The sequence below is a fragment of the Molothrus aeneus genome, chromosome 5 (genome assembly GCF_037042795.1).
Source record: "Molothrus aeneus isolate 106 chromosome 5, BPBGC_Maene_1.0, whole genome shotgun sequence".
NCBI lineage: Eukaryota > Metazoa > Chordata > Aves > Passeriformes > Icteridae > Molothrus > Molothrus aeneus.
The window spans coordinates 18,444,679-18,469,000 of record NC_089650.1 but is presented as its reverse complement, the minus strand read 5'-3'; the positions used below and the strand labels follow the sequence as shown (position 1 = coordinate 18,469,000).

Genomic DNA, 24,322 nt, shown 5'->3' with positions numbered 1-24,322 from the left:
CTGGGAAGAGGACAATTAGGACATTCTCTGGCATAAGGCATGGAGTGGGGAGCGGCCACCCCTTCCAGCTGCCTGGATTTCGTCTAACCCATCACTAAATTCCAGCCTCAGCCATGTTGTAAATGTCTCTGTTGCAGCTTCCTGTGGGTAGCTCTGAGCTGCAGAGCTCAGGGTGGCAGGCAGACACCCAATACTGAATGCAGGCTGATTGCTTGACCTTTACTGCCCATATGTGTTTTTGTGGCCCTGCCTTTCTCAGTTGTCCTTCAGCAGGCTCTGGTTACAATATTTTATTGATGATGAGGGATGAGGGAGGAATTTCTCTCTTGCTTTAGTGTTTCAAAGGGCAGTACACAAATTCTTGAGTGTCAGTATGGTGTTACAAAGTCTAATCCACCTGAAGAGACTGTTGCATGCCACATGGGTGAGCATCTCCCACTGACTCCTGGAGATCTCCAGGGTCCCACTGGTATAACCTGTGTTCTTACCTCTAAAAAATAATTTTCTTCTTTTGCTCCTGAGTGGGTGAGACTTTAAAATCTGCCTGTTGTTCTCTAATAATTCTCTTCCTTTCTTAAACTGCACTCACAGTTTCCCACACAAAATCCTCAGTCCTTTTGTGCTCTGCATTTCCCAGTCCTTCAGAGAAGGTTTGCATCCCCAGAAAGAGCTGCTGCAGCCTCAGAGACAGCTTCAGTTTCTGTATTGTAGCCTAGATATTCTTGTCCTGGATTGCCCTTCTGCTTTCCTGCACATTCTCCCACTGAATGCAAGCACTGGTGTGCAAGAAGTGTCTTGTTTAGCTGAGATAAACGTTTTCCCCAGGTGCTGTGCAGAGTTAACACACATTGTGAGATGCCTCAATAATTGCGCAGGAGCTCTGGGTCGTGCCTGTGTTATGTCTGATAGTCACCAAAGGCTGGATCCTGTGAGCACTGAAGTGAAGGTAAAGCTACCTCTGACTTTACAGCATAGGGCTTGATCCCAGAGAGAATCCATGGTAAGTATATAGCACAGCTCTGCAAACTCACAGCCCAAATCTTCTTGTCCTGATGCTGAAATCTTCTGCTCCTAGTCCTTCCTCTTCCTTTTAAGCAAGCAGGTCAGGTCACCTCTCAGCTGCTGAAATCCATCAGTGTACAGGAGCCCTGCCTGGAGGCATTGCTAAGAATAGTGTCTAAGAACAAGGGGAAGAGAGGAGTGAGCCTGGAATGAGATTTGGCCACTGCCATCATCAGTTAGACTCCATCTCATTTCCTACAAGCAGTGGAGGCTACACAACACTCAGTTAAGGATGGGGCTCTTACATGACAGTCTTCTGCTTCTCAGAGTGCTGAAGTTAATGGCAGGGCTGCCCAAAAGCCAATGCTCTTGCCCTGCTGTAAGATCCCATTACTGCATCCCTCACCTCTCCAGCTCAAGCTGCTGTGAGTGCAGGACTCTCACCTGCCTGTCTGCATAGACTGAGCTGCAGGCTCCTGAAACAAAGCACAAACGAGTCTCTTAGAAGAAGCTGTATTTCAGCAAAATGCCATAGAAACCACAGCTGCGTTACGGAGGGCCTTTTCCCTGGCATTATGCAAGAGGTAATTATGTAAGTTGTTGTTATATAATATTCCTGGCTTTTTTGGAGTGCCAGCCTCCCCCTGACCACAGCAGTGTGTATTACTTACGTCATGTCACTCTTTATACAACCCAGGCTCACAGCAGAGCTGGGGCTGCTGTCATCACTGCTCCCAGCCATGGGACCCTTGGCTGCTCTCAGGGCTTTTTAAAAATTATGTTGTGGGGAAAAAAAATAGCTCATTGAAAATAAAAAAATTATTTGGTCAAAATATCTGTTTGTTCCTCTGAGACATTATGCTGTGTAAGCACACAAGATGATTTGGGTTGTTTCTTGAGGAAGGACTGGATTTTGGAACATGTCTGTCTATTTCTTTCTGGAAAATTCATTTCACAGATGTACTTCAAATGAAAAAGAAATCTGTGATTTCTGCCAGTGCCTCTCTCTTGGGTGCCCATTTCCCTGCTTGCAGCAGGTCTGGCTGCAGAGGAAACAGAGATAGAAATTTGTTCTCTTAGCCACCAAGGCAGTGTGGGGGACTGCTGGGCTCTTTAACATTCACTTTCCAGCCCATGGTTGGATTTCTCTCTTCACAACAGTGATACTCTAGGAAAAATAATTGAATATGGCCAAACAAACTTGGACCTGGTCCATCCCTATGGCTGGTGTGTGTTCCTCTGTGTCCCCCAGCTCTACCTGGGCAGCTGAGCCCCATAGGAATAACGCCAAAACAGCTGGTGAAACTATACCCAAAAGCCAATCCCTGCTTTTTCACTGGTGTGTCTGTGGGCTCAAGTGAGTCACAGAATTTCCCATCAAAGAGAAGGACAAGTGGCATTTCTGTCCATGGAATTGTGGCACGTTCTAAATTAATTAATACCTGTAGAAAGGTTTGCCAGCTGTAGAGGGTGGAGCAAGGCAGGAGTGAATTGCATTCACTGTTTTGCCAGAGACTGCTCTTCACCTGCCTGCTGAGCCTGTAAGGTCGGGGACCTTTCCTAAGCACCTTTGGGTAGCATTTTTGGGTAGAAACAAGCCCCATGAAGTTTCTAGAACAGTATTTCTCCTGGCGGCAGTACCCTGAGTCTCAGCTGTAGCTCTACTGCTGTCCCATGGGAGCTTCCTCTGTCCCCATGCCACCATTCCAGCCCTCTGCAATATCAAGGCTGGGGGGCAGGGGGGAAGGCACAGCATCCCAAGTGGCCAAGGAATAACGATGTCTCTACATCCCGCACTGAAAATGAGCCCCTTACAGAAGTTCTGCACCCAACGCTGCCTGCCTGCCTGCCCCGGGGTCACCTTCCAACCTCCGGAATGAGAGCACTGCCGGCCGGCCGGCTCCCCGAGCCTCCCAGCCGCGGCAGGGCCGGGACGCGCCCCGGTGCCCGCGGCTCGGTGTCCCGTGGCCACGAGGTGGCAGCAAGCCCTGGCCCACGGGGCCGGAGCCGCGGCACCTCCGCGCCGGGCCGGGCCGGGCCGGACACCGAGCCACGGAGCGGCCGGGCTGGGGAGGGTCCCCGAGTCAGCCCGGGCACCGCACCCTGCTCCAGCAGGGGCTGCTCCTGCACGGCCATCCGAGGCGCTTTGCAGTGGGGTGAAAGCGGCCGCACTGCTCCAGCGATGCGCCCCAAAGCCTGGCCAAAAGCATCCGAGGTCCATTTCTGCTGGTTCAGTGACAGCTTCAGATGTGGGGGCAGAGACGCAGCCACGTGTGCCGGCACGGCCCCGGTGTAAGCAGAGCTGCTTGAAACAGGCTATTCAGTCACCTGGTACGTTTTAAAGGAGGCAGCCCATGTGCTGGCTCTCTGTGCTTTGTGTTTATCCAGATGATTATGCAAGTGATAGATTTTGCCCCATGGGGAAGACAAGAGGACTGTAGATACTAAAATGTTATGTCCTTTTCATGGCTGCGGGGTTGAGGGGTGGTCTGGTGCACTATAAAACTTCTAGTATTTCTGTAGACTATTTATTTAGGCTCTAGGGAGAAAAGCTTATGATTTCATTTCATTACTACTTTGCTTGCAGAAAAAAGCAATATGGAATCTCATACCCATTTTAAGTATTCTGACAATTTAATGTTAATGTCCATACCAGGACTTTTTGCTTCACAGCCCTGGGGAAAGCTGCAGAGAGCGAAGAGTCGACCAATTTCAAATGGAGTTATTACAGCAACTGCGTAGCTCCAGCTTGGGGAATATACCGAGCTTGGTGCATAAGCAGCAGCCTCTCATGTACCAGGAGCACGTTTCTGTTGTGTCTGAAAGGTGTGTAAACCAGTAAGGTCAGTGTTCAGGATCCTGCCCAAGCCTGGAAGGATACAAATGCTTCATTACTGCTGTGAGCACATGGGCAGTGAGGCTGCAGATATATCATCTCCCCTGTCTCAGCCCTGTGCTGTGCAGAACTGCACAGGGAATGAGTTGGAGGAGTACCAACCTCTATTCCATAAGATTAGCTTAGTTTGGCTAATTGGTAGTGACCTGGTGTTTGCACAGGTAAATCAGGGTGAAATCTTGAAATTGAAGTGTTAGATGTAGATTTTTGGATGTGAAGCAAACTAGTGCATAGAGGAGATGGAAGGGGAGGATTTTCAGAGTCTCAAATTGACTTGGCTGACAGAGGCTTGCAACACGTAATGGCCAAAATGTCCTTATCTCGAGGCTTGGATGCCAGCTGACACCTCCACTGGGCTTTTGCCACCCTTCTTACCCACGGCATTCCCTTTAAACCTCTGTGTTTCTAAGGCATGTGAGGCTCTGTAGCTCCATCATCCTTGCTGCCCATTGTATGTGGGCACTTCTCTCCCCTTGCAAGGCTGGAGCAGGGAACTTGTAGGGAGTGGAACAGTGCAGAGGCACTGAAGAAGCTCAGGTCCGGCAGCACTGTGGTAGACACTGTGGGGTTGAATCCTCTTCTCCTGAATTCCAAGGCAGGTGTCTTCAGCCTCTAGTTGATATTTCTTGCCTGCCTTCTCCTTGGAAACATCCAGAGCCAGGTGCACAGTTCGGGACAGCAGTACTGGCTGGGTTTTGTTATCAGGCTCTGACTGCAGCCACCCCCAGAAGGGACCAGTCACCCCACTGGGGTGCCAGGCCATTACCAGTCCTGACAGAAAGTCTAGGAGCCCTCCCAAAGCATATCCACATGGTTTTTCAGCTCAGTGGCTTTTCCTTCCAACACTGAAATTTGTTTGGCTTGACAGAAGTAGCCAGAGAGCAGAATTGCTGATTGGGTGGGTGTTGAATGTAGCTTTGCTATGTCCTTGTGTCTCTGGTCTGCTGCAAATTACCTTCCTGGCTCAGTTGTACATCTCTTGGCTCTAATATCCAGACTCAGCCATCAGCTAATCCTAGGTATTTCCCAGAAGAGCAGGCAGCAGGATCCTGGCAGGCAGATGTGGGGAAACTGGCTCCAATACAGCTTTTATCCCCTCATTCCTCCTGCAGCAGGTGGGGAAATGACAGGGCTGCTTTGAATATGGTTATCTCTTAAGGGCATGTCACAAGTGGTGTGTTACCCCAGGAGAAAAGGATGGTGAGATCATTAAGGGAAAGGAAAGGCCTTTGAAGTGATGGAGTCAATGCTACTGGCTGTCCCGGCCTTTTCTCCTGCCTGCCCTTGGCAGGTCAGGGGACAGGGAGGCAGGGTGGCCTTACAGATGACTGGGCTCTTCAGAAATCTCCTGCCATAAAGCTTGACACTGTCTCTGGGTCCTTAGGAACCTGGGACAGGCTCCTGGCACAGCATTCCGGCAGTGCCCTTTCTGTCTAGAGTGGGACATGTGCCAGTCCAATACGAGAAGCAGAAATTATGCCATCAGTGGCACCCACAATAGTACCTGACCCAAAATAGCTTCCTAGGAAAAAACAGAGAGGCTGATTAGGTTAGACAAGCCTGAAAGAGAGCAAGAAGTCCAGCTGATGATTGACAGGTGTAGGTTTGTGGGCAGGGGCTATAAATCCCACGGGTGAGCTCTCCAGCTACCCTTTGGGGAAAAGCAAACGGCTGCAGGAAGCACTCGGGACCTGTCTTTGGTGAACCATGGGGCTCAGTGACCAGGAATGGCAGCAAGTCCTGACAGTCTGGGGAAAGGTGGAGTCCGACCTCGCTGGCCATGGCCATCAAATTTTAATGAGGTAAGCAAGGAGCTTCAGTCCTAAGAGTAAAGCTGAGAGCTTTTGATGAGAGACATGCTTGTCAGTGTTTATTTCAACATGGTGTTTTCTTGTAGAATGGTGGTTTTTCCATTGCTATTTTCTGGGTTAAAAGTTACTCCCTGTGTAAATTGGCTGTGCTTCTGTCTCTCCATCTCTCTATGGGTGCAGGAGCAGACCAATGCTGCTTTTAACACATGGCTGTGCTTTGTCTCTCTGCCTCTGGTGGCCAAGCTCTGCTTTGGATCCTCATTTCCCAAGCACTACAGTGAGAAATGCTGGAGTGAAGTGTGTCATGGGGCTTCAGATGCTCTGCAGAAAGGATGTGGGGAAGCAGAGAAAGAATGAAAAGAGAGGAACATTACCTCTGTGGCAATTTTCTTGGAATCTATTTCAGTAAAATTAACTATGAAGTACCTGAGAGTTTCCCTCTCCCCACATTAGTCTCATCTGGCAGAGCCCTGCCCATCCTGCTTTTTGGCCAGAAATCTGTGCGATAACACTTGTCCATTACCTCATGATGAATTTGAGGTCTAAGTATGAAATGAGGCACATCCTTCCCCTTACTTCCCTCCTCCATCATTCCAGTGTCAGAAGTGCTGCTGAGGTCTCCAACTGAGAGAGGACCCCATCCTCCATGTTGTCCGTGTGATCCTGGCACTTGGAGTGGTGAACACCCCAGATACTGCAAAGCAGGAAAGAACATTAGGTGGACACTGGAGCCTAGCTTGTCCCTTAAGACCAGAGAGGATGCAGACTTTGAGGAGATTCTCTTCAGCTCTCCTCTCAGACTGTGCACACCCAAATGGGTGTGGTACAGACACCAAGGAGAGTAGTGGGGATCTGGCACCTGCTTGGGGGATTTCTACCCCAAGCATGGCTAAGGCAAGGAGCCCACATCTCCAGGCACATCTACTGCAAAGCTGTAAAAAACATTTTTGAAAGATGAGCCAAAGAAGGGGGCTGTTTTCCTTACCTGCATTATCATGATCCAGATCAGCTGCCACTTGAAGGGTAAGGAATGGAATAGGAATGAAGTGGGTGGAAATGTGATGGCTTTCCCCTCTTGTGGTCCAGAGCAGGAGTGCTGGAGGGATAACAGGAACCTGAGCCATCTTCACCCATCCATCTCTGAGGTGGCTAATTTGGCTCTGAATTTGCCACATGCTAGAAAAAGCAGTTCCCAATGGAAAACTAGTACCATTTTTCTTACAAGTATCACAGATTAGAGCATGGCATTAAATAAATAGATGTCAGCCTGTGACTTTGTGCTCCCCTGCCAACCCAAGTCTCCTCCAAGGAGTTTCTGAGGGAGGAGAGAGGGAAAAGGGAAGGGAGAGAGGGTGGGAAAAAGGACAGGAACCAAGTTCCTCCATGTCTGCAATCATCGGGTTTGGGGGCACAGTAAACTCTCTCATCCAGATGACATTCAAGAACACACAACCTCCAGATAAAAGGGACCTGAGGCTGGGGGCTGTTTTTTTGGTTGTTTGTTTTTTTGTTTTTTTTTTTTTTGTTGGTTTGGTTTGGGTTTTTTTTTGCTATGAGAAGCTTGTAGAGCTCTCATTTGCTGACCAACAAATCATTGGCTGACAAGAGAGTTTGAGTGAGAGGCAGGAGTCTATAGGTGGGCTCTCCAGCAACAGTAAATTGATGAAGACAGGCGGTTTTGTCTATTTTTGGTTTTCCTTCACATGAATACAAAAACTCACCTCTCAGTATCATGACTAGCCTTGGCTCTTGTCTCTGTCTTAAAACCATTGACATAATCCAGGGGATGGGTGCCAAAGAGTTATCAGAACTATATGGAAAAAATACAGACACTTCCTCTGTTGCTCTAGTTGGGCATGTTTAGGGCAGTGTCTCTGTCATGACCAGAGGGAATGGAAATAGACAGTGGTGATCATCTTAAGAAATGGGTAAGAAGATGGGAATAAAGTAGATTGAGTACTCAAAGGGAGGTATGTCAGGAACTTCCCCTCTCCAAAGTCCCTCTGCTTTTGCCCACAGACTCTTTCAGGACCATCCTGAGACCCTCGATCGCTTTGAAAAGTTCAAAGGCCTGAAGACCCCTGATGCGATGAAGGGTTCTGAAGATCTGAAGAAACATGGAGTTACTGTTCTTACCCAACTGGGCAAAATCCTGAAGGCAAAGGGTAATCATGAGGCCGAGTTGAAGCCCCTGGCTCAGACCCATGCAACCAAGCACAAAATCCCTGTCAAATATTTGGAGGTATGGAAAAGGGCAGAGAGTCTCAGTGTCTGATGTGTAGTGAATGTGTGTAAGACAGCTGTGTGAGAGTTGGGCTTTCATTTATTGATGACTAGTTGGACTTCAGTGAGCTCTCCCTCAAGTCCAGGGTCTGTGTGTACAAGCAGGAGGAGGCACAAAAAGGGCTCATGGTATGCAAATGGTATGTGAATACCCAAGTTTAGATTTCCCATTCCAAACACCACACACAGTCTGACCAACCGCTGACAACAATAAACCAGCCCATGCAGCCTATGCATGCCTGGGAAACTGTATTACATAAGGACTGTCAGTGACTGGACACAAGGGACATACAATTTTAGAGTAAGCCCTGGAGGATCCATTGGAGACCAAGACCCATAAAAGTAAGTGTTATACAAACACAGGGCATGAATTTGCAGTCTTAATGGATGAGGCTGACAAAAAGTGGAAAGGGCCATGGTCTACTCAAGGTCATGAAGCAGATCAGCGTCAGAGCTAGGAATAGAGCCCAGTGCTTCTGCCTAGCCCAGACTCCTTGCATACTAGACCTCACTGTCTCTCCAGAGGCTGCAGGAAGGCCTACTGAATTAGCTCAGAGATATTTCCAGGCTCTGCAACCTATTTCTTAGTCTGGCTTTTCTGAAAATAAACCTTGAGTGTCCCTTCAGTTTTTCTTTCTCTCTTTCCTTCCTCATAGTTCATTTCTGAAGTAATTATCAAGGTCCTTGCTGAAAAACACGCTGCAGACTTTGGGGCTGATGCCCAGGCTGCAATGAAGAAGGCTCTGGAGCTGTTCCGAAATGATATGGCCAGCAAGTACAAGGAGTTCGGTTTCCAGGGTTAGCACATACGCACAAAGGAGCGCCACAATGGAGGGCCTGGCCACGCATCTTTCCCCAGCGCTATTTTGGACATCTCACAATTGGCCATCTCTGCTGTGTGGGAAAGCTTTGATGAGAGGCCAAGAGTCACTCCAGGCAGCATTGAGGCACTCAGAGTGATATCCATGATAAACTGTTGTTTCCTGGCTTCATGTATACAAAAGAAATATTCTGCTCTTTTAGGAAAAATAACATTAGGGGTTATCTGTGAGCTTCAGCCTATTTTATCCCCTTTCTCTCTCTCTCCCTGAAACTCGGTCTCATCTGAGAGGCAAATGGCATGGCCAAAGATGAAGGGATGTGGAGGATCAAGGGAAGTGCTGAGTGTGGTGAATGAGTGAAGGAATGACTCAAATGAGAGATGTGAGAATGGGAAGCAGGGACACAGCATCCCATTCCTGCCACAGACTGTTAGCAGGTTACTATGGAGAGCTTCCAGCACAGCGTTACCTTGCTTTGTGGGGGTGAATACAGCCAGTCAGTCTCCAGTGCCTGCCAGCTCTGGAGGGTTTAGTTGTTAAACTTGCATTAGCAAAACTATAAAGAGCAGTACTCCCTGTGATCTGTAGGCTTTCCAGTAGCCACCACTATATGTCTGAAGCTCTGTTGCCCTGGGAAGTGAAATATGTGTTTCTCAGAAAATAAAAATCCCTGCACCAGAGTTGTGTGTTTGCTCCTGGCTGTACCAACACCCCAGTGAGAACTGGGGGAAGAGTAAAAAATGGAAAGGTGTTTTGCATACATATCTGGCTGCAGAGCAATCTGCACTGTCAGTCCATGACCTGAGCAGCACGTGGCATCTGTCTTAGCCAGGGACTTAGGGCACTCAGATGTCACCATGGGGACATGACCTGATTACTTGACCTCACAGCACAAGACAGCAGCCTCAGCTCAGTGCCTCAGTGCTGAGAGAAGAGCTCCCTGACTAAAGGCCGTGGCCACTGCTGTGCTGGGGGAATGTGGTGAGGGAAGGTCCCTTATTCATTTATGGGGAGGTGGCATGTGCAAGCAGTCTTGGCTCCCAGCAGCAGTGCAGTGCATTGCTCTCTCCAGACACTGGAAAGGAGGGATGAAGGTGGAAGGCTGCAATGGCAACTCTGAAGACCCAAACTCTGGTCTTTGCAGCCTTTTGATTTTTTTCTGAGGTGCCCCTGCAGTGCATGCTGCACCATGTTTACAGATGTACACCCACATCCTGTCGTGTACATCTGTAAACACAGTGAGACAGACATAATGGCAAGATACCTCCCTCTTCCTGTTGCCCTCTCCCCATCCCAACACCAGGGGGTTGTGGCTAGGAGAAATGCATGGAAGTGACACAGCTGCTCTTTTTGGTGTGAAGAAAATAATGCACCTTATCTCACAGAGACAGTCTGAGGGCAAGCACAAGGAAGAAAAATGAGGTGCTCAGTAACAGGAGCTACTAGCAGGACCTAGTTCAAGGTACTCCCTGCTACACTGAGTTAAGTGGAGACAGTGAAGGAGCCACCAGCTCCCTTAAAAATCAATCCTGTACCAGCATGATCTGCTGTGTCTTTGGTCAGGGCAAAGGCCAAAAGTATTCAGTCTCTGAAAGGAGAAGGAACAATAAATTCCGTCGCAGAACTGTGCATATCTGATGTCTTGCTGTTTACAATTCCTCACTTTACCTCTGGGAGCTTGCTTGGTGTTTCAACCTTTCAGAGGAGGTCACAAAGGCATATGCTGTCACCTAGATGAAGTTACAGCCAGGTGGTCCCTGGCTTAAGCAGTGTGCTTCATCTGACTCCAGTCTAGTCCGTCTGGTTTTGTAGGGAGGGCAATATATGTAATTAAGGTCTAGGATTGCTTGTCCAACACAATAAGATTTCCTGCCAGTGACAACAGACTCTGCTTTAGGATTAAAAGCTCTGCTATAGCAGCTGCCTCTGTCAGTCTGAGTGGGACTGGAGTTGTCTAGATATTTTTATGTGGTGGAGGAAGGAGAGTTTGCATGTGTGTTGTGCCTAGTTACCAGTTATTAGGTACCTGGACTAAATGTCAGCCCATTGGGAGCACTGACCTTCTCTCTGCCTGCCTTACCCCACTGTGTCAGTGCACTAGGAACCATCCATAAATCTCCTGGTCAGATGTGGGGTCTGACAGAGGTTTTCTGGTTGTGCCTATGGCTCAGTGAAGATGTGCAAGCCGAGATGAACCAGCACATTCGGGTACCAATAACAGTGAAGGTAACTCCAGCAGGCTCAGTGATTTGGGGTGCTTGTGGTGAAATCCACCTCCCTGCACCTTTGCTACTCTAGGCACAGAGTATGCCCTTGGCTGAGTCCTGACATGACTGCAGGGATATATGTAATTCCTACAGAGTGAGTCTATAAAACTCCTGCAATGGCCCTGGCTTTAAGGACAGGGGAAGCTTCCTACAACAAAGCAGATGGTGGGAAAAGGATTTTTTTAGCTCCGTGCTATATTGATTCAGAGTCTTTGTTGGAGCCCCCCCTTTCACTCTGCTGCTCGCACATAAAATTTTTCTGGTTCATATATAGGACAAAGTCCATTAGTGGAGATAAACTATATCAGCGCAAGCCCAGACATTTTCCTCCTTCTTTTCCAGGAATAGCTTTACATCAGGTGGATGGGTCCCAGGGACTTGTCCCCAGCCCCAGTGCCCGTTGGGACCATGTGGTGTCACATACTCATTCCCAGTCACACGATTAGATGTGGACTGTGTGGCTGCCAGCCACCTTGCTCCAGCACGTACGCACTGCTGCAGCCAGGTCGGGCTTGCAGCCCTTCTCCCCGCTGCGGTTTCCATTGCATGCAGAACTCGCCATGGCTCCGAGCCAGTGACCTGTCTGGGATCTCTTGGGCTTCGGTGTCAGACACCAGCCACTCATCAGAATCTCAGATGAGGGGAGCAGGCCCTTGCTTCCCAGACGCTGTGCAAATGAGCTGTCAGCCCCACCCGGGTGCAATAACTGCAGGCTGTGCTGCCTGTCCCCCTTGTCTTTCCCTCTGCCTGCTGATCCTGCTGACTCCAATACACCTGCCAACGTCAAATGGCCTCACAGAACAAGGGCTGGGGACCATACTATTAATCCTGTGATCTTCTCTTGGTCACCTCAGTGGGAGAAAGGGATAGGGCTCCGATGACTAATTATGTTAAATATTTAGCACATTAGTATGAAGCTTGTGACATTCTTCATATTTGCATCTCCCTGCAGGGCTAATGGGAGGAAAGGGCAGAGATGTTTCTAGTCCATGTAATAGTCACCGAAGAGATAAGTCTGGTTTCTGGGAATTGAAGCACAGACAGTGCCTGAAGGATGTAATGCCTATATTAATTTAATAAGCACACAAATGCTACCTATACTACATACTTTCAGATGAAGATTATTTTTGTCATGGTCTCTACCACCTGGCCAAAACTTGTCCTGTGTGTTATGCCACTGAGGAAAAGAAATAGTGGAACCAGGTGTTTTTGTGATGTAGACATCCTTGCCCATAACATTTTTTTCCAGAAGGTGCATGGCAGATTGTGTCCTCCTTCTTCCTGGACTCATTAATCTCAAGTTTGCTCAAGGCTGCTTTTCCAGGCTGTGCAGGGCTTAACAATCAGAGTCTGCTTCTCAGACTGAGCACACAGAGACACAGACAGACAGACAAACAGACAGACACACACACATACCTATACACAAGCACCAGCTTCAAAATACACAATATAGCAAACGTCTGTCCAAATCCTTCAGATTTCAGCGTTCTTGTGCACCAGTTCTTCATCTGAGAGAATGATATATATGAGTTCTCACATTGTGTTCAAATGAAGTACAGCCTTGAAATAGCTAAGGTCTAACCAAATAAGAAGACAAACTATGCAAGAACAGAGCACCTGGGGAGTACTGGTGGGTAGTAGGGCTATTAAATTTCATGAAGTTGTGCCAACAGAGTCTAAGTAAGTGAGAAGAAAAAGCCCAATCAGCCTCTTTTATCCCACAGCCTAATAAATGAGCATTTGTGAACACGAAAGAGTCACAACAATGCAGTGTTCTTAACCAGAACATAAATCCCTCCCTCCCCTGTGATCATAGCCACAACAAGCCCATCTCTCAGTCCTGTGACTTCTATAAAATCCTTATCCAAATGTCAGCAAAGGTGACCTTGTGCCTTTTTAAAGCAGTACTTTATAGTCACTTGACTGCACTTTACCAAAGTCCTTTCCCAGTTTGGCTTTCATCCCCTCCAAGTAAATAAACAGAGCAGGCTGCCTCCACCTTCCCCTCCAGCCCTGCAGTGACCACTCGTGATAAGCCATGTCAGACAGGCAGGTCTGGGGCTCTCCTGAGCAAGGCAAGGCAAGCCCTGGCATGGGGCATGCCAGCATAGATGGCAGCTGCATGGACAAGGCAATGTGTATTTGGGATGGGGAGGGATACATACTGGTATGTACTTAGCTGCACTGTATGTCTGGAGGAGGGCTTAAAGGAAATTATGCCTGTTTCCCGTTTCCCTTCTCCAAGGAAAGCTCAGTATGAATGCAGCTGCTGGGTGCTCGATCTTATTTTAGATTGTCCTTAAAACAGGTTCAAATGTTCAAGTGTCAGAATAGATTTGGGTGGAAGACTTTCTGGATTATTAGCACTTAATTCTCTATGTCTCTATGCTTAGCTTGTGGATCTTCTGTTACTTACCAGTATATATAATTAATGGTGCTTTTATTAAGATTTTTTATCTTCTGTCCTCCCTTAACATGCTTCCTTATTCATGATAAATTTCAGCATCCAAGCTCTCACCAGAGGGGTGGAAAATTCCTGGAGCTGATACCCTCACCAAGATCTGGGATTGCTCTGCTCAGGGCTTGCATGACATGAGGCTTGTCCTTTTGGCAAGCTTTGGGGTTATCTGGAGAGTTAGCTGATACAGTGTCAAAGTGAGTCTGTGTTTTTTCACTCAGCTGGATGAATAGTCTGGTGCCCTTTGAGGGATGCCATGGATTAACTGTGAGTTTGTTGGGTATAAAGGAGTAAAAATACCACAGAGTTTTGTCTAAACCAGCCATATGGTGTCCCTGCAGAGTCTGTGGCTGAGCAAAGGGTTTGCACCAGTCACGCTCAGACAAGCTGTCCAGAGATGGTGGAAGAGGAGGCAGAGCACACCAAGTGCCACACTTGCAGCCCTCAGCTCTCCCTCTGAAGGCAAATGCATCTATGGTGCTCCTAAGGAGGAAAGAAAAATGAAATACCATCATTCTGACAACCCTTCTGCTGTAATGCAATGGAGGGAGTTTCCTAACTCAAGCTGCTTATTGGTATGCTTTTGTATGGGAAGAAAGATGGAGTTTTCTCATGGTGCTAAGATTATGGATGTGATGCTTTCACAAAGCTGGCCCATAAACCATGAGAAAGAAACTTTTTGTACATTTTGTTTTTGCCATGATAATTGCATGTATTACTAACTCAACTAATTCCCCAGCTAATTTTAGCATGTCACATTTAAGCTGGTGTCCCTATGTCTTTTGCTATGTTCCCTCTACAGATGAGAAATGATCCCTCAGTGTATAAAGTCATCAATTTTTTTTCCTTTTCAGTCAAAATCCTCTGTCATGAAATGGAGTTCTTCATAACAGTCACAAATTGCTAGCTCATAACAAGAAGAGTAATTAGAATATAATTTTAAACATATTTCCTACTATGGTTTTTCTAGTTGAGCAGAGTCATAGCTTCCTTATCTGTTTTAGATCAGAAACTTGTTGACTGTAAGTGTCATCAGGGACAAGCTCTGTTCTAATTTCTAAAGGTAATTAAGAACTCAGTTTCATCCTGTTTAAAAGTCTCAGTCTACAAAATACTGAAACAGCACCTCTCTTACAATATGCCTGAGTTATTTGCTCTACTGTTCTTAGCCCAGACTTTAGTTAAGGCCTATCTATGCTTTCCATCTGTGCAGTTAAGCCCATTTTAGAGAGGGTAAACTGAGGCAGAGAGGCATGAGTACATTGTTTTCAGGCTTTTTTCATTCAGCTGCCACTAGGTCAGTCTGCTGGCTGCAGGGCAGTGGATGCCTGTGATCTTTTTGTGTAGGAAGACATGTGAAGTTGTGCCATCTGCCAGTGAGCAGTTTTTGCTTTGAAGTGGTTGAGTTTTAGCAGTTGCCAAAGGACATCCTGTGTATAGATGTGCAGTCACAATGCGGGTGCAGTGTAAATACCCCAAGAGATTACAGATGCTGCATGCAAAGTGAAGCAGTCTAAAGACGGTGGGGCTGAACTTGAAATGAAGTTCTCTGGAGATAAACTATGCACTATGGTGGCACTTGGGAAATTGCTAACCTTCTCACTTCCAAAGAAAAAGAAGAGTCCCAGACTGAGATAATAAAGGCCATGGATATCTAAAAATACGTCACCAGCAGAAGAGAACCTAGTGCATGAACCTCAGATCTTCCTGTGTAATTATGCACATACTTACAATTTCATCTGTAATCCCCTCCTTGATTTCTAACATTTTGCCACCATCTTGGGTGGGTCTAAGCCATCCGGGTTTCATTTGCCTAACTTAATTTATAGTCCACGGAAGTGACCTTCTTCTGCCTAGTTTGGCAGATCCAGTCATATTTTGTCTAATCCAGCCTCCAAAAAATGCTGTTCCAGCTACCTCCATCCAATAGTGTGATTAGTGAACAAGATTCAGGTGCGTGCCTTTTATCACATAGATAACTCAGCTCATAATTCTTTGGTCTTTTAAAAATGAGCTGTGCCTTTCCATTTTGGAAAGGGCTTGCCTTCAGGAGACCAGGTTTCAGTGAGGGATCCCTGCCTAGCTCATGTGCCTAGGCTCTAAAGGAGTAGGCTTTAAAAAATAACAACAAAAAACCCAGTGCTGGTTTTCATACTGACTGTATTTAGCTAGCCCTCCTCACTCAACACATGGCTGGCTGAATCCTTTTAAACCACCAAACTCTTTCTTGGTGTGCTGGAGTCCTGGAGTATTTCTACCAGTATTTCTAACCAGGCTGTCTAAAAGCCTTCATACAGCTTCGAGGCTGTTACTGTCCTAATGGGACTGCTCCTTCCCCAAGGGCATTCTCTTTGAGAAGAAAAATGGAGAGAGGAGGGAGAATATATTTCTGTGCCTACCATTAAGTGACATATTGCAATGCATGAGGCTGCTTGGGAACAACAGCCTATGTGACAGCCTGCTGTGTGGTGTTCAGAGAGCCTGGGGTTGTTTTTCCTGCAAGCTATGCTTCCAACCTCTCCTCCCACCTCATTGACGGTAACATCTGGATCTACCCACACTCACAGCTCTCTTCAGTGAGTACAACAAGAGAAAGAGGGTTTTCTTTTCTTATTGCTCTGTTTTGAGGATAGCTTGCAGCTGTGCCTGGCTGGAAGGAATGCACAGATTTCATGGAGGATGGTCGAGAAACATTTCCTTTCCGAGCTGCGTCACATCCCTGTTCATACACAGTGGCTCATAACTGGGAAGTCTTCAGTTCCAATTCTTCTGGCAACATACAGGAGGGAAGAAGTAGAAATGGAGGCAATGCTTTTTCTTTCCATCTATGGTCAGGTTGGAGATGGACAACACTGCACCACCCTCAGTAAAGGGGCTAATTATGGAGAAAAGTGTGCTAGAGCTTCTCAACATTAGAAATAGACCAAAACAGAGTAAGTGCTGCAGAGTACAGCATCCTTCCAAGTACTGGTGTTGGTGAGATAAGAGATAATACATACTAGAAAGTGTCTATTGAGAGAGAGGAGTGACACGTCACTTGTATCTTGAGGACAGAGCATCTTAGAAATAAATGTAAAGAATAACCTTTTTTGGGGCATTTAATTTCCCTCCTGTTGGAAGTGCTTACCTACAGTTACTTACAATTAAGTCTGTGATGAGGGTGTGTGTGTGTGGGTGTACATGTGTGTATGTACAGCACAAAGGCTATAGTTAATACACAGAACTAAATGTTTTGTTCCAGAGTCCCAAATGTACACGGCCTCTCAATACTCATCAATTTCAGTGGGTGTGAGACCTTTCAAAGACCTGGATTCATGCAGCAAATTCTTTGCCACAGGCTTAGGATTAGTGATTTTTTTCTGCTCATGATGCAGTACAAACTTGGAAATCAGTTCTGCATCTATTCATCAGCTGAAGTATGAGCCCCTTTTATTAGTGCCTTTTGTGGCAATAACTGTGATCTATTTAAAGCCTTCAAACTGCAATTCCCCACAGCAGATGTAGTAGAAGCAGATATCCATGGAAATCAGTCAAAATGAGCTCGTGTTGCTGTGCAAAGGGTGGGCTCTGTTCTGCTCAGCAACAGTTACTGAATTCCTGCCACATGGGCTTTGTCTCCTTCTTCAGTGGTTTGGGGCTTGGTGCCAGGTTTCCTGGGGAGGTTTTACTGACATTAACAGTCCCTGCTTCATATTCACTCTCTTTCATTTTTCCCCCTTACGGGCCATTCAAGGAGGAGACACTGCTCTTCCTGTGGCCTAGCTCTGCATCCTCAAACATGTCATGGCTAAATCTATGTGGTATGACTGCTAGCCATGGTCCCCTGTTAACAGCAGCAAACTCATTCTCATCTCATCAAGTGATCCTTAAACAAGAACTATGAAGCTGCATAGGTGGGTAAGTGTTGCAGGAAACCAGAGGGGACCAGCCAGATACTTTTATTTGGGAAACTGTTGAAATGCTTTGGTTTGTTTGTGGTTTTGGGTTTTTTTCCTTAATGAACTGTTTTATTTAAATCTCATCCTCTGCACTTGGCTGACTGGTGTCAGAGCTAGCCAAGTGCAAGGTTTCTCTGCCTAGTAGGATACCATAGATTGCTATTAAGAATTATGGATAGGAAATATTTTGGTACAAGTTACTGTGTAAACCAAGCCTCATATTTACAACAGGATTTGTTCCCTGTTAGGTTGTTCTTATGGGAGAGGGACTGGAGCAAACTGAGAAAAGAGCAAAAGATGCACTAAATATGCCTAAGAAGGCAGAGTGGTGTCCTTGCAGTGTATACTGACCCTTGAGGAGTGATCAAAAGTCCATAGAAATCACTCATAAGTCCATACAAGGACCAAAACTGTTCAATATTAGTACAATTTAATAGTAAAGGCCCAAGGTAGTGGGATCAAGTGCATCCTCAGCAGTTTTGCAGATGACACCAAGCTGAGTGGTGCAGTTGATGTAGCAGTGACATGGGATGATACCAAGTTCTGCTCCACTCTTAAGCTGTATACTGTTGTGTCCTGAGAAGACTATTCTGTGTTCTGTGGAGAAATTAATGCAACTCCCCAGTACAGCCTAAACTAGGTGTCATGAGATCACTTGTTCATTTGCTTATTTCTCCCTGAGTAATTGGGATTTGGCCTGTGACAGAGACAGAAATGGGAAGCATATTGCCCACCCAGGCCGCAGAGAAAGACTGTAAATGGTGACATTAGTCAAGTAGAAGTTTGAGTCATGTTTGGTACCACAGCACAAGGGTCAAGAAGGAATCCTCTGGGAAACTGAGCAAGGAAAAATGGGTAAGGGGAAAAAAAACCACTTTAACTAGCACTGACTAGTTCTTCTTTCTTGTCATTATTTCCTTGGGATGTTGTCACATGCATTACTGGAAGAGATATTGTTTGGCCCAAGTATGTGGGATTTCTTCCTCCCAACTCTTCAGTAAATCCTAAAGTGATTTTCAAACCAAGATTGCTATAAAGCTGGCATTCCTGGCTCAGACTCTTTCTTCCATTCAGTTCATTGTTACTGTCCAATGTCCCAGATGTGAAACAGCTACTCACACAGCAGCATCTAGCCAGATCTGATTAGACACTGAAATGAGAAATAGAACCAGGGAAAGGACATTTATGTCTTCAGATTCAACATGCTTCTTTATTATAGACATGGTGGTGGGCTATGTCATTCCACATTCAGATGACTGGTTTCAGAGTTTCATTGTAGAGCATCTTCCCCAGCCTTCCACAGAACATCATTTATCCAAAAGAAAAACCAAAAAAACAACCCACCAAAACCCCACAACTTCCTCAATGAAAACTTTTGATGCATTTGAGGCACTACCTTTATTATAACTAGTGGAGGAATGGCTGAGTGTTTGGACAAAGCACAAGAGACCAAAGATAAATAGTCTGTGCTCTGTAGACAACCTTGCTGAGCTGACATTTGTTGCTAGTAAGGGTTGCACTGAGATAATTTCCCAGTAAGGTAAAATTAATCTGTGTCACTCCCCATGAATGTAAAAAATAAGAGCATGACCATCATTCCTTAAGTCACCTGACTGTCTTCGGCTGGAGGTTCACCTTTGTATTGATGTAACTGTTACAGAAGACCACAGCCTGTTTTGTGGTGCAGCTTCTAAATTCTAAAGTTCCTCTGGAAAAGCTGGGTGTAAGCACAGCCTGCCTGACATGCAGCTGTTGACCCCTGCTGTTTCTTTTGTAGGCTTAACCTGCTCCAGAAAGGGACAGTCACTTCAACCAAGGACAGACTTTGCTCATTTGCTTCCAGATGCTCCATCCTGTTGCACAAGGTAATGTTACACGATTTCATTACATGGCCTCATATACTCAACACAGCTTTAAACTGTCAGACACAAAATACATTGAAATGGATCTACTTGTTCTTCACATAACTCCTTTGGGTAATTGTGAAAGACAGTGTGCTCAGTCTGTAGGAGTAGGCACCATGACACAAAGGACTTCAAAGAGTGATTCTAGCAAGTAGAAGGTGACAAGATAGGAGGTGGCTTGGCTTACAAAACAGTCAGAGAAAGGAGATGAGCACTGCAACAAAACTGGATTCAGTTGCAGAAAATAACCCCAAATGACACACTTGACATTAGCTTCATTGTGAGCTCAACTTGAAGTTTATGGAGAGAAAGTCTTTAGCCATGCTGTATTGAGGGACAGAAAAAATGACTTCAGATAATACAGATGATCTCTGCTACTTTCTAAAGAAAAAAACCCCAAATCTATTTTTCTAATATCATCTGAGGAGCACTTAGTTATACATAAGAGGTAGTGGTTGATACTGTCACAACAGACTTCCCTTGTTTTGGTAGATATAATGGGTTGGATTGCCAGATTTCCAGTCAAGCCAAACAGCATCAAACCATTCCTTGTGAAAAGTTCAAATGACTCATTGCATCAAGTCCAATGACTAAGAAGGTCAAGAACAATTAATTCAGAGACGAAGGCACCAAAGCTTTCAGTTCTGCTGCCGCACTTCAGAACCACGCTTGGAATAAAACTTGAGAACTCCTTTCATTGTCTTCACTTCCTGAGCTTTGGGGCCATGATTGCTTCTCTGAATGTGAGCAAAGCACTCTGAGGTGAGCTACAGAGGACAGTAGCTGCCTGACAGCTGCTCACAAGGACTTTTATTTTGCCTCCCCTCTTCCTTTGACCAGAATTTCCATGATTGGTCATGTAAACCTTCCTGCAACACTGCCAAGATAAACTGCCCATAGATGAAGACCTTAGCAATATCCAATTCCCCAGCTGAGAATTTTCCCACCTGGCATATGCAGCAAAGGAATGGTTACTCAGGCTTTTAGTTACCAGCACGCCACCAGACTTCACAGCGGTTAAAGCACGATGTTTAACAAACTGACATTTGTTGATTTGAAGTGTGTTTTGTCAGAAAATTCCTCCCCGGCCCAGTGGGAAGGCTGGGCCGCCAGGAGCCGCAGAAGCATTCCGAGCCTTGTGGCCGAGGGGCTGCCCCAGGAGCCACCGTGTTTGCACAGCTGCAGTGCTCTGGCTCGGGCCGTGTGAGGGGTGGGAGCCGCCGTTCAGGGGACGCTCCCAACCCGCTGCTCGGGTCATGACTGCCGCTGCAATAGTGGGAAGCGCTTTCCCGGCGTTTCAACTCCCCCACCCTCCAAATAATCCACTTCCTCAGAAATCTGCATTTTGTGCAGGAATTCGCATTTTGGTGGCAGCTCGGGGGGGCTTGGAGCCAGTTCTGGGCACAAGCGGGGGCCCGGGCGCGGACATGGCGCGGGGCCGTCACTGAGGGGGAGCCGCCACGAGATGGCGCCCTGGCGCCTCGCGCCCCCGCCGAGAGGGGGTGGGTGATTTTTTTTTTTTTCTTTTCTTTTTCTTTTTTTTTTTTTTTCCTGCTGGTTTGCTTTTTGTTTGGCTTCTTGCACCCCCTCCCATCGTCTCCCACAGATAGGCCGGGCGCTGTGCAGAGCTGTGGGTGAGGGTGGAGGCGACTGTGCAGCGCAGATCCCGGTGGGATCCCGGCTGCCGGCCCTGGCGGAGGAGTGTGAGGGTGGCGCCCAGGAGAGCCCCCGGCTGGGAAAGCCTGCTGGCCCATCCTTCTTCTGCTCCCACACACATCCCCTGCCCCTCTCCTCACCCTCAAGAGAGGGTCAGCGCTGACACACAGCGTGGCTCAAATCCATATTGAGCGTGGTGTAGGAGAATCCAATCTCCCCTCTCCTCCTTCCATCCTCTGGCACTCACTTACACCTCCACCTGCCCCACTGGCCTCTCCTGTGTTTTTGGTTGCCTGTACCAAAGGCTCGGGTGTTTGCAGGTGAGGGGCAATGAAATGCAAGAGGGTGGAAATCCTGATGAAAGCCAGTGCCAAAACAGCTGGGCAATTCCAGCCCAACACTGGCAAAACATGCTTTTCCAGGAGGCTTTTTGGTTCCTGGAGGCCTGGGAAGGATGGGGACCGTCCTCTCCATGAAACCCCAGCATTTACTGAAGAGTGGTGTCCTGAGCCATTGAACATGGATGAGCCCAGAAGAAAGATGTGGCACCAAAACAGACCAAGAAATCACACCTGCCTGGCATGAACCTGCTCTAAGCAGCTTCCCCTTCCTTTCTCCATGTGTTCTGTTGTCTTCATCAGTTCCAAGGAATGATTTTCCATGAGGCTGTAGGGATCTCTGGGCAGAATTATCTGTTCTGTAAACTCTCATTCTTTTTTCCCCATTACAGGTAATTTGTTTGACTGTTGGATGCACTTCATCAGGGGTGTAAACTAGATCATTGCACTAACCTCATCTTAAAACTTTTTACTTCTCTTGATTGTCCTTAAGAGCACTCAAAAACTCACAGGACCTGCTTGGTGCTGGATCTTCTGAGCTCTACAGCTTCCCTTAAAAACAGATCTTAGGTCCATTGAATTACAATGGCATGAAAGTCTTTGAGACAAAAGATGGAGTGGAAAATGTGATAGCTGTTCTGCAATTGAAAAAACAAAAATAAATAGCAGATTCTGTTCTTTCTGTATTGGGGGCTTAGTGTGAAGGAATTTACAAACTCAGTTAAAAATAAACCAACCCCAAACTGATTAACATGAAAAGTCAATTAAAAAAAAAAAAAAAAGAAAGCTTCTAAACTGTAGGAAACAAAATGATTTTTTGGAAGCATCCTTTCCCTTAATTGGACATCTGTTTCTAGATGGAGTCATTTGTGCACGGAATCCAGCTGTATGGCTTTTGTTTGGCAGTGAAATGATCAGTTCCTGAAAGTGTGAACGTCATGTGGAGAACCCCATCCATGCCTTGAAAAGGACTGCTGCCCAAGCAGGGCTTTGTTGGCAGTGTCAGAGGGTGCAGAATCAAGCTGTGTTGTAATCCCTAATTGTATGTATTCAGATAATGGCCTTTTAATGGTACTGGTGGCTTTGTGGGTTGTAGTTAGTGGCCCAAGTGGGGGGTGGAAGTCCATGTGCCAGGTTAGTGCAGGATCTGCTGCTTTTATGAGAAGCCAGAGGAGGTGGGTCTGGGTGTAGGCAGGACAGGCACAGGGCGGCCCTGCTCCTGCAGCTCCCCTTGCCTCTGCCAGGGCTGGTGAAGGTGGCTGGGGCTCCTGACACACTCTGGCTGGGGGCTCACAGCTAATGCTGGGATGTATTCTCTTACCCCTGAATGACTGCAGGAGGTTCTGTCCCTACCCTTAAGAGCTCTCTCCCAGCTCTCCATTGCCTTTTATGTCCTCTTCCCTTAAGGCTTCCTTTCTCACATCAAAATTTACCTGTCAGACTCCTCATCCTGCAGATGTCAAAACTCATAACACTCCAATAATATGGCTCTTTTAAAAGCCCAGTCCAACCCCATTGCAAACCTCCCCTACTCCCTTTCTCCACTCAGATCTCACTGCCATCAGTGGAAGTGGTGGGGGCTCATTGTTCTTTGACTTTGGAGTATTAGGGCTCCCCTGGACCCTTTTGCAAGCATTCCTAAGCCTCACAGTACCTATTTCAGCAATATTAACAGCCTAATTTTGCAGAAGGTGGGACCCATGCCATACAGGTAAATCTCTGTCCCACTCCAGACAAGTCCTGCCTCCAAATGCACTATGCAACACAGATTTCTGTCACACCCCAGTCTGAGGTATAATTCCTGTTCTTTGTTTGCAGCCAGATAAAATTTAGGACCTTCCAACACTCCTTTCAACTCCATAACATCCAAATTAACCATTCATAGGATGTGAACACAGCTCCAATTCCCAGGCATGCTCAAGCTTTGGAGAGATTCCAGTTCAGTTCTTTGCAGCTCCACACCATTTCTAGCTACCGTGTGTCACCTCTTCTTAGGCCAACATTTAGCAGAAGACTTCTCCATCAAGCTTCCAAGATGTTGGCTGTCAACATGCAGACATGAAAACCAGCCTCCCACTTCTCTCCTTCTTCCTTCCCTACCTCTCCATCACATTGCAGAGTCCCTTGGGCTCCTGCCATGTGGAAATAATTCCATAAAAACAATCTAGCTGTCTCTGGTGGATGGGTATGGATGACCTGCTTTCACAGAGACCCTCCACAAGTAGTGCAGTTTCCTGGTATATCCCTCACCCCTTCACCCTGTGCTGTTTTACTACCAAGGCACCACACAGTGGTCCTAAAAACCAACCTACCTTCTCTCTTTTCCTCCTTGAACTAGACAGTTTATTTATTACAAGGAAAAAAAGCAGCCATGAAGCCATGAGTCCTTCAAGGAAAAGATGTGTTCCTCTCCTCCTCCCTCCACCTACATGGCATGAATCTTAGGCTGTATTTTGCAAGTTTGATTTGAAGTAAGCTTCTTGCTGTTGGCAGAATCTGCCTCCGCGTCCTCTCTGCTCGTTCAGTGAGTGACACTAATCAGTGGTGTGGGAGGTAAGGACAATATCAAGTACCAAGGTGATTGACAAGTCTCACTCAGAAGGTACATGCTCCCCAAAAGGTATGCAAGAGTGAAATAGGGTGGATCAATCCATCTCTTTGTATCATTGCCCATTGCAGACACGGTTTTTCATTTAAATTAATAGTTCACTGAGAAGAGAAGAAGAAACGAAACAAGTTTTCCCCCAAAAAGCCCTATTTGTTGAAGATTTTAGAGGATTTGGGGTTTTTTTCCCCCTGTTACATGAGAAAATGCCTCCATATTAATCACAATATGGAATCTACATGAAAAATCAGACCCTGCTGGGCAGGAAAAGATCCTCTGAATTATCTCAGTGGGAGAGCTGGCACTAATTTACTGCTGTTGTGCTCCAAGTACTTCTGATGCA

The 24,322-nt window shown here is 46.6% G+C and overlaps 1 protein-coding gene across 2 annotated transcripts; it reads left to right on the top strand.

Moving 5' to 3' along the window:
* The first annotated feature begins 3,055 nt into the window (after window positions 1-3,055).
* Window positions 3,056-9,493, top strand: MB (myoglobin). 2 transcript variants are annotated; one of them, XM_066550348.1, is made up of 3 exons: window positions 3,056-3,333; window positions 7,729-7,951; window positions 8,649-9,493. In XM_066550348.1, the coding sequence occupies exons 2-3, from the start codon at window positions 7,799-7,801 to the stop codon at window positions 8,793-8,795; spliced, it is 300 nt and encodes a 99-aa protein (XP_066406445.1). In that variant the 5' UTR covers window positions 3,056-3,333; window positions 7,729-7,798; the 3' UTR covers window positions 8,796-9,493. The 2 variants fall into 2 exon arrangements, with proteins under 2 accessions (XP_066406445.1, XP_066406444.1); XM_066550347.1 differs by lacking the exon at window positions 3,056-3,333 and adding an exon at window positions 5,575-5,700.
* Window positions 9,494-24,322: the final 14,829 nt, after the last annotated feature.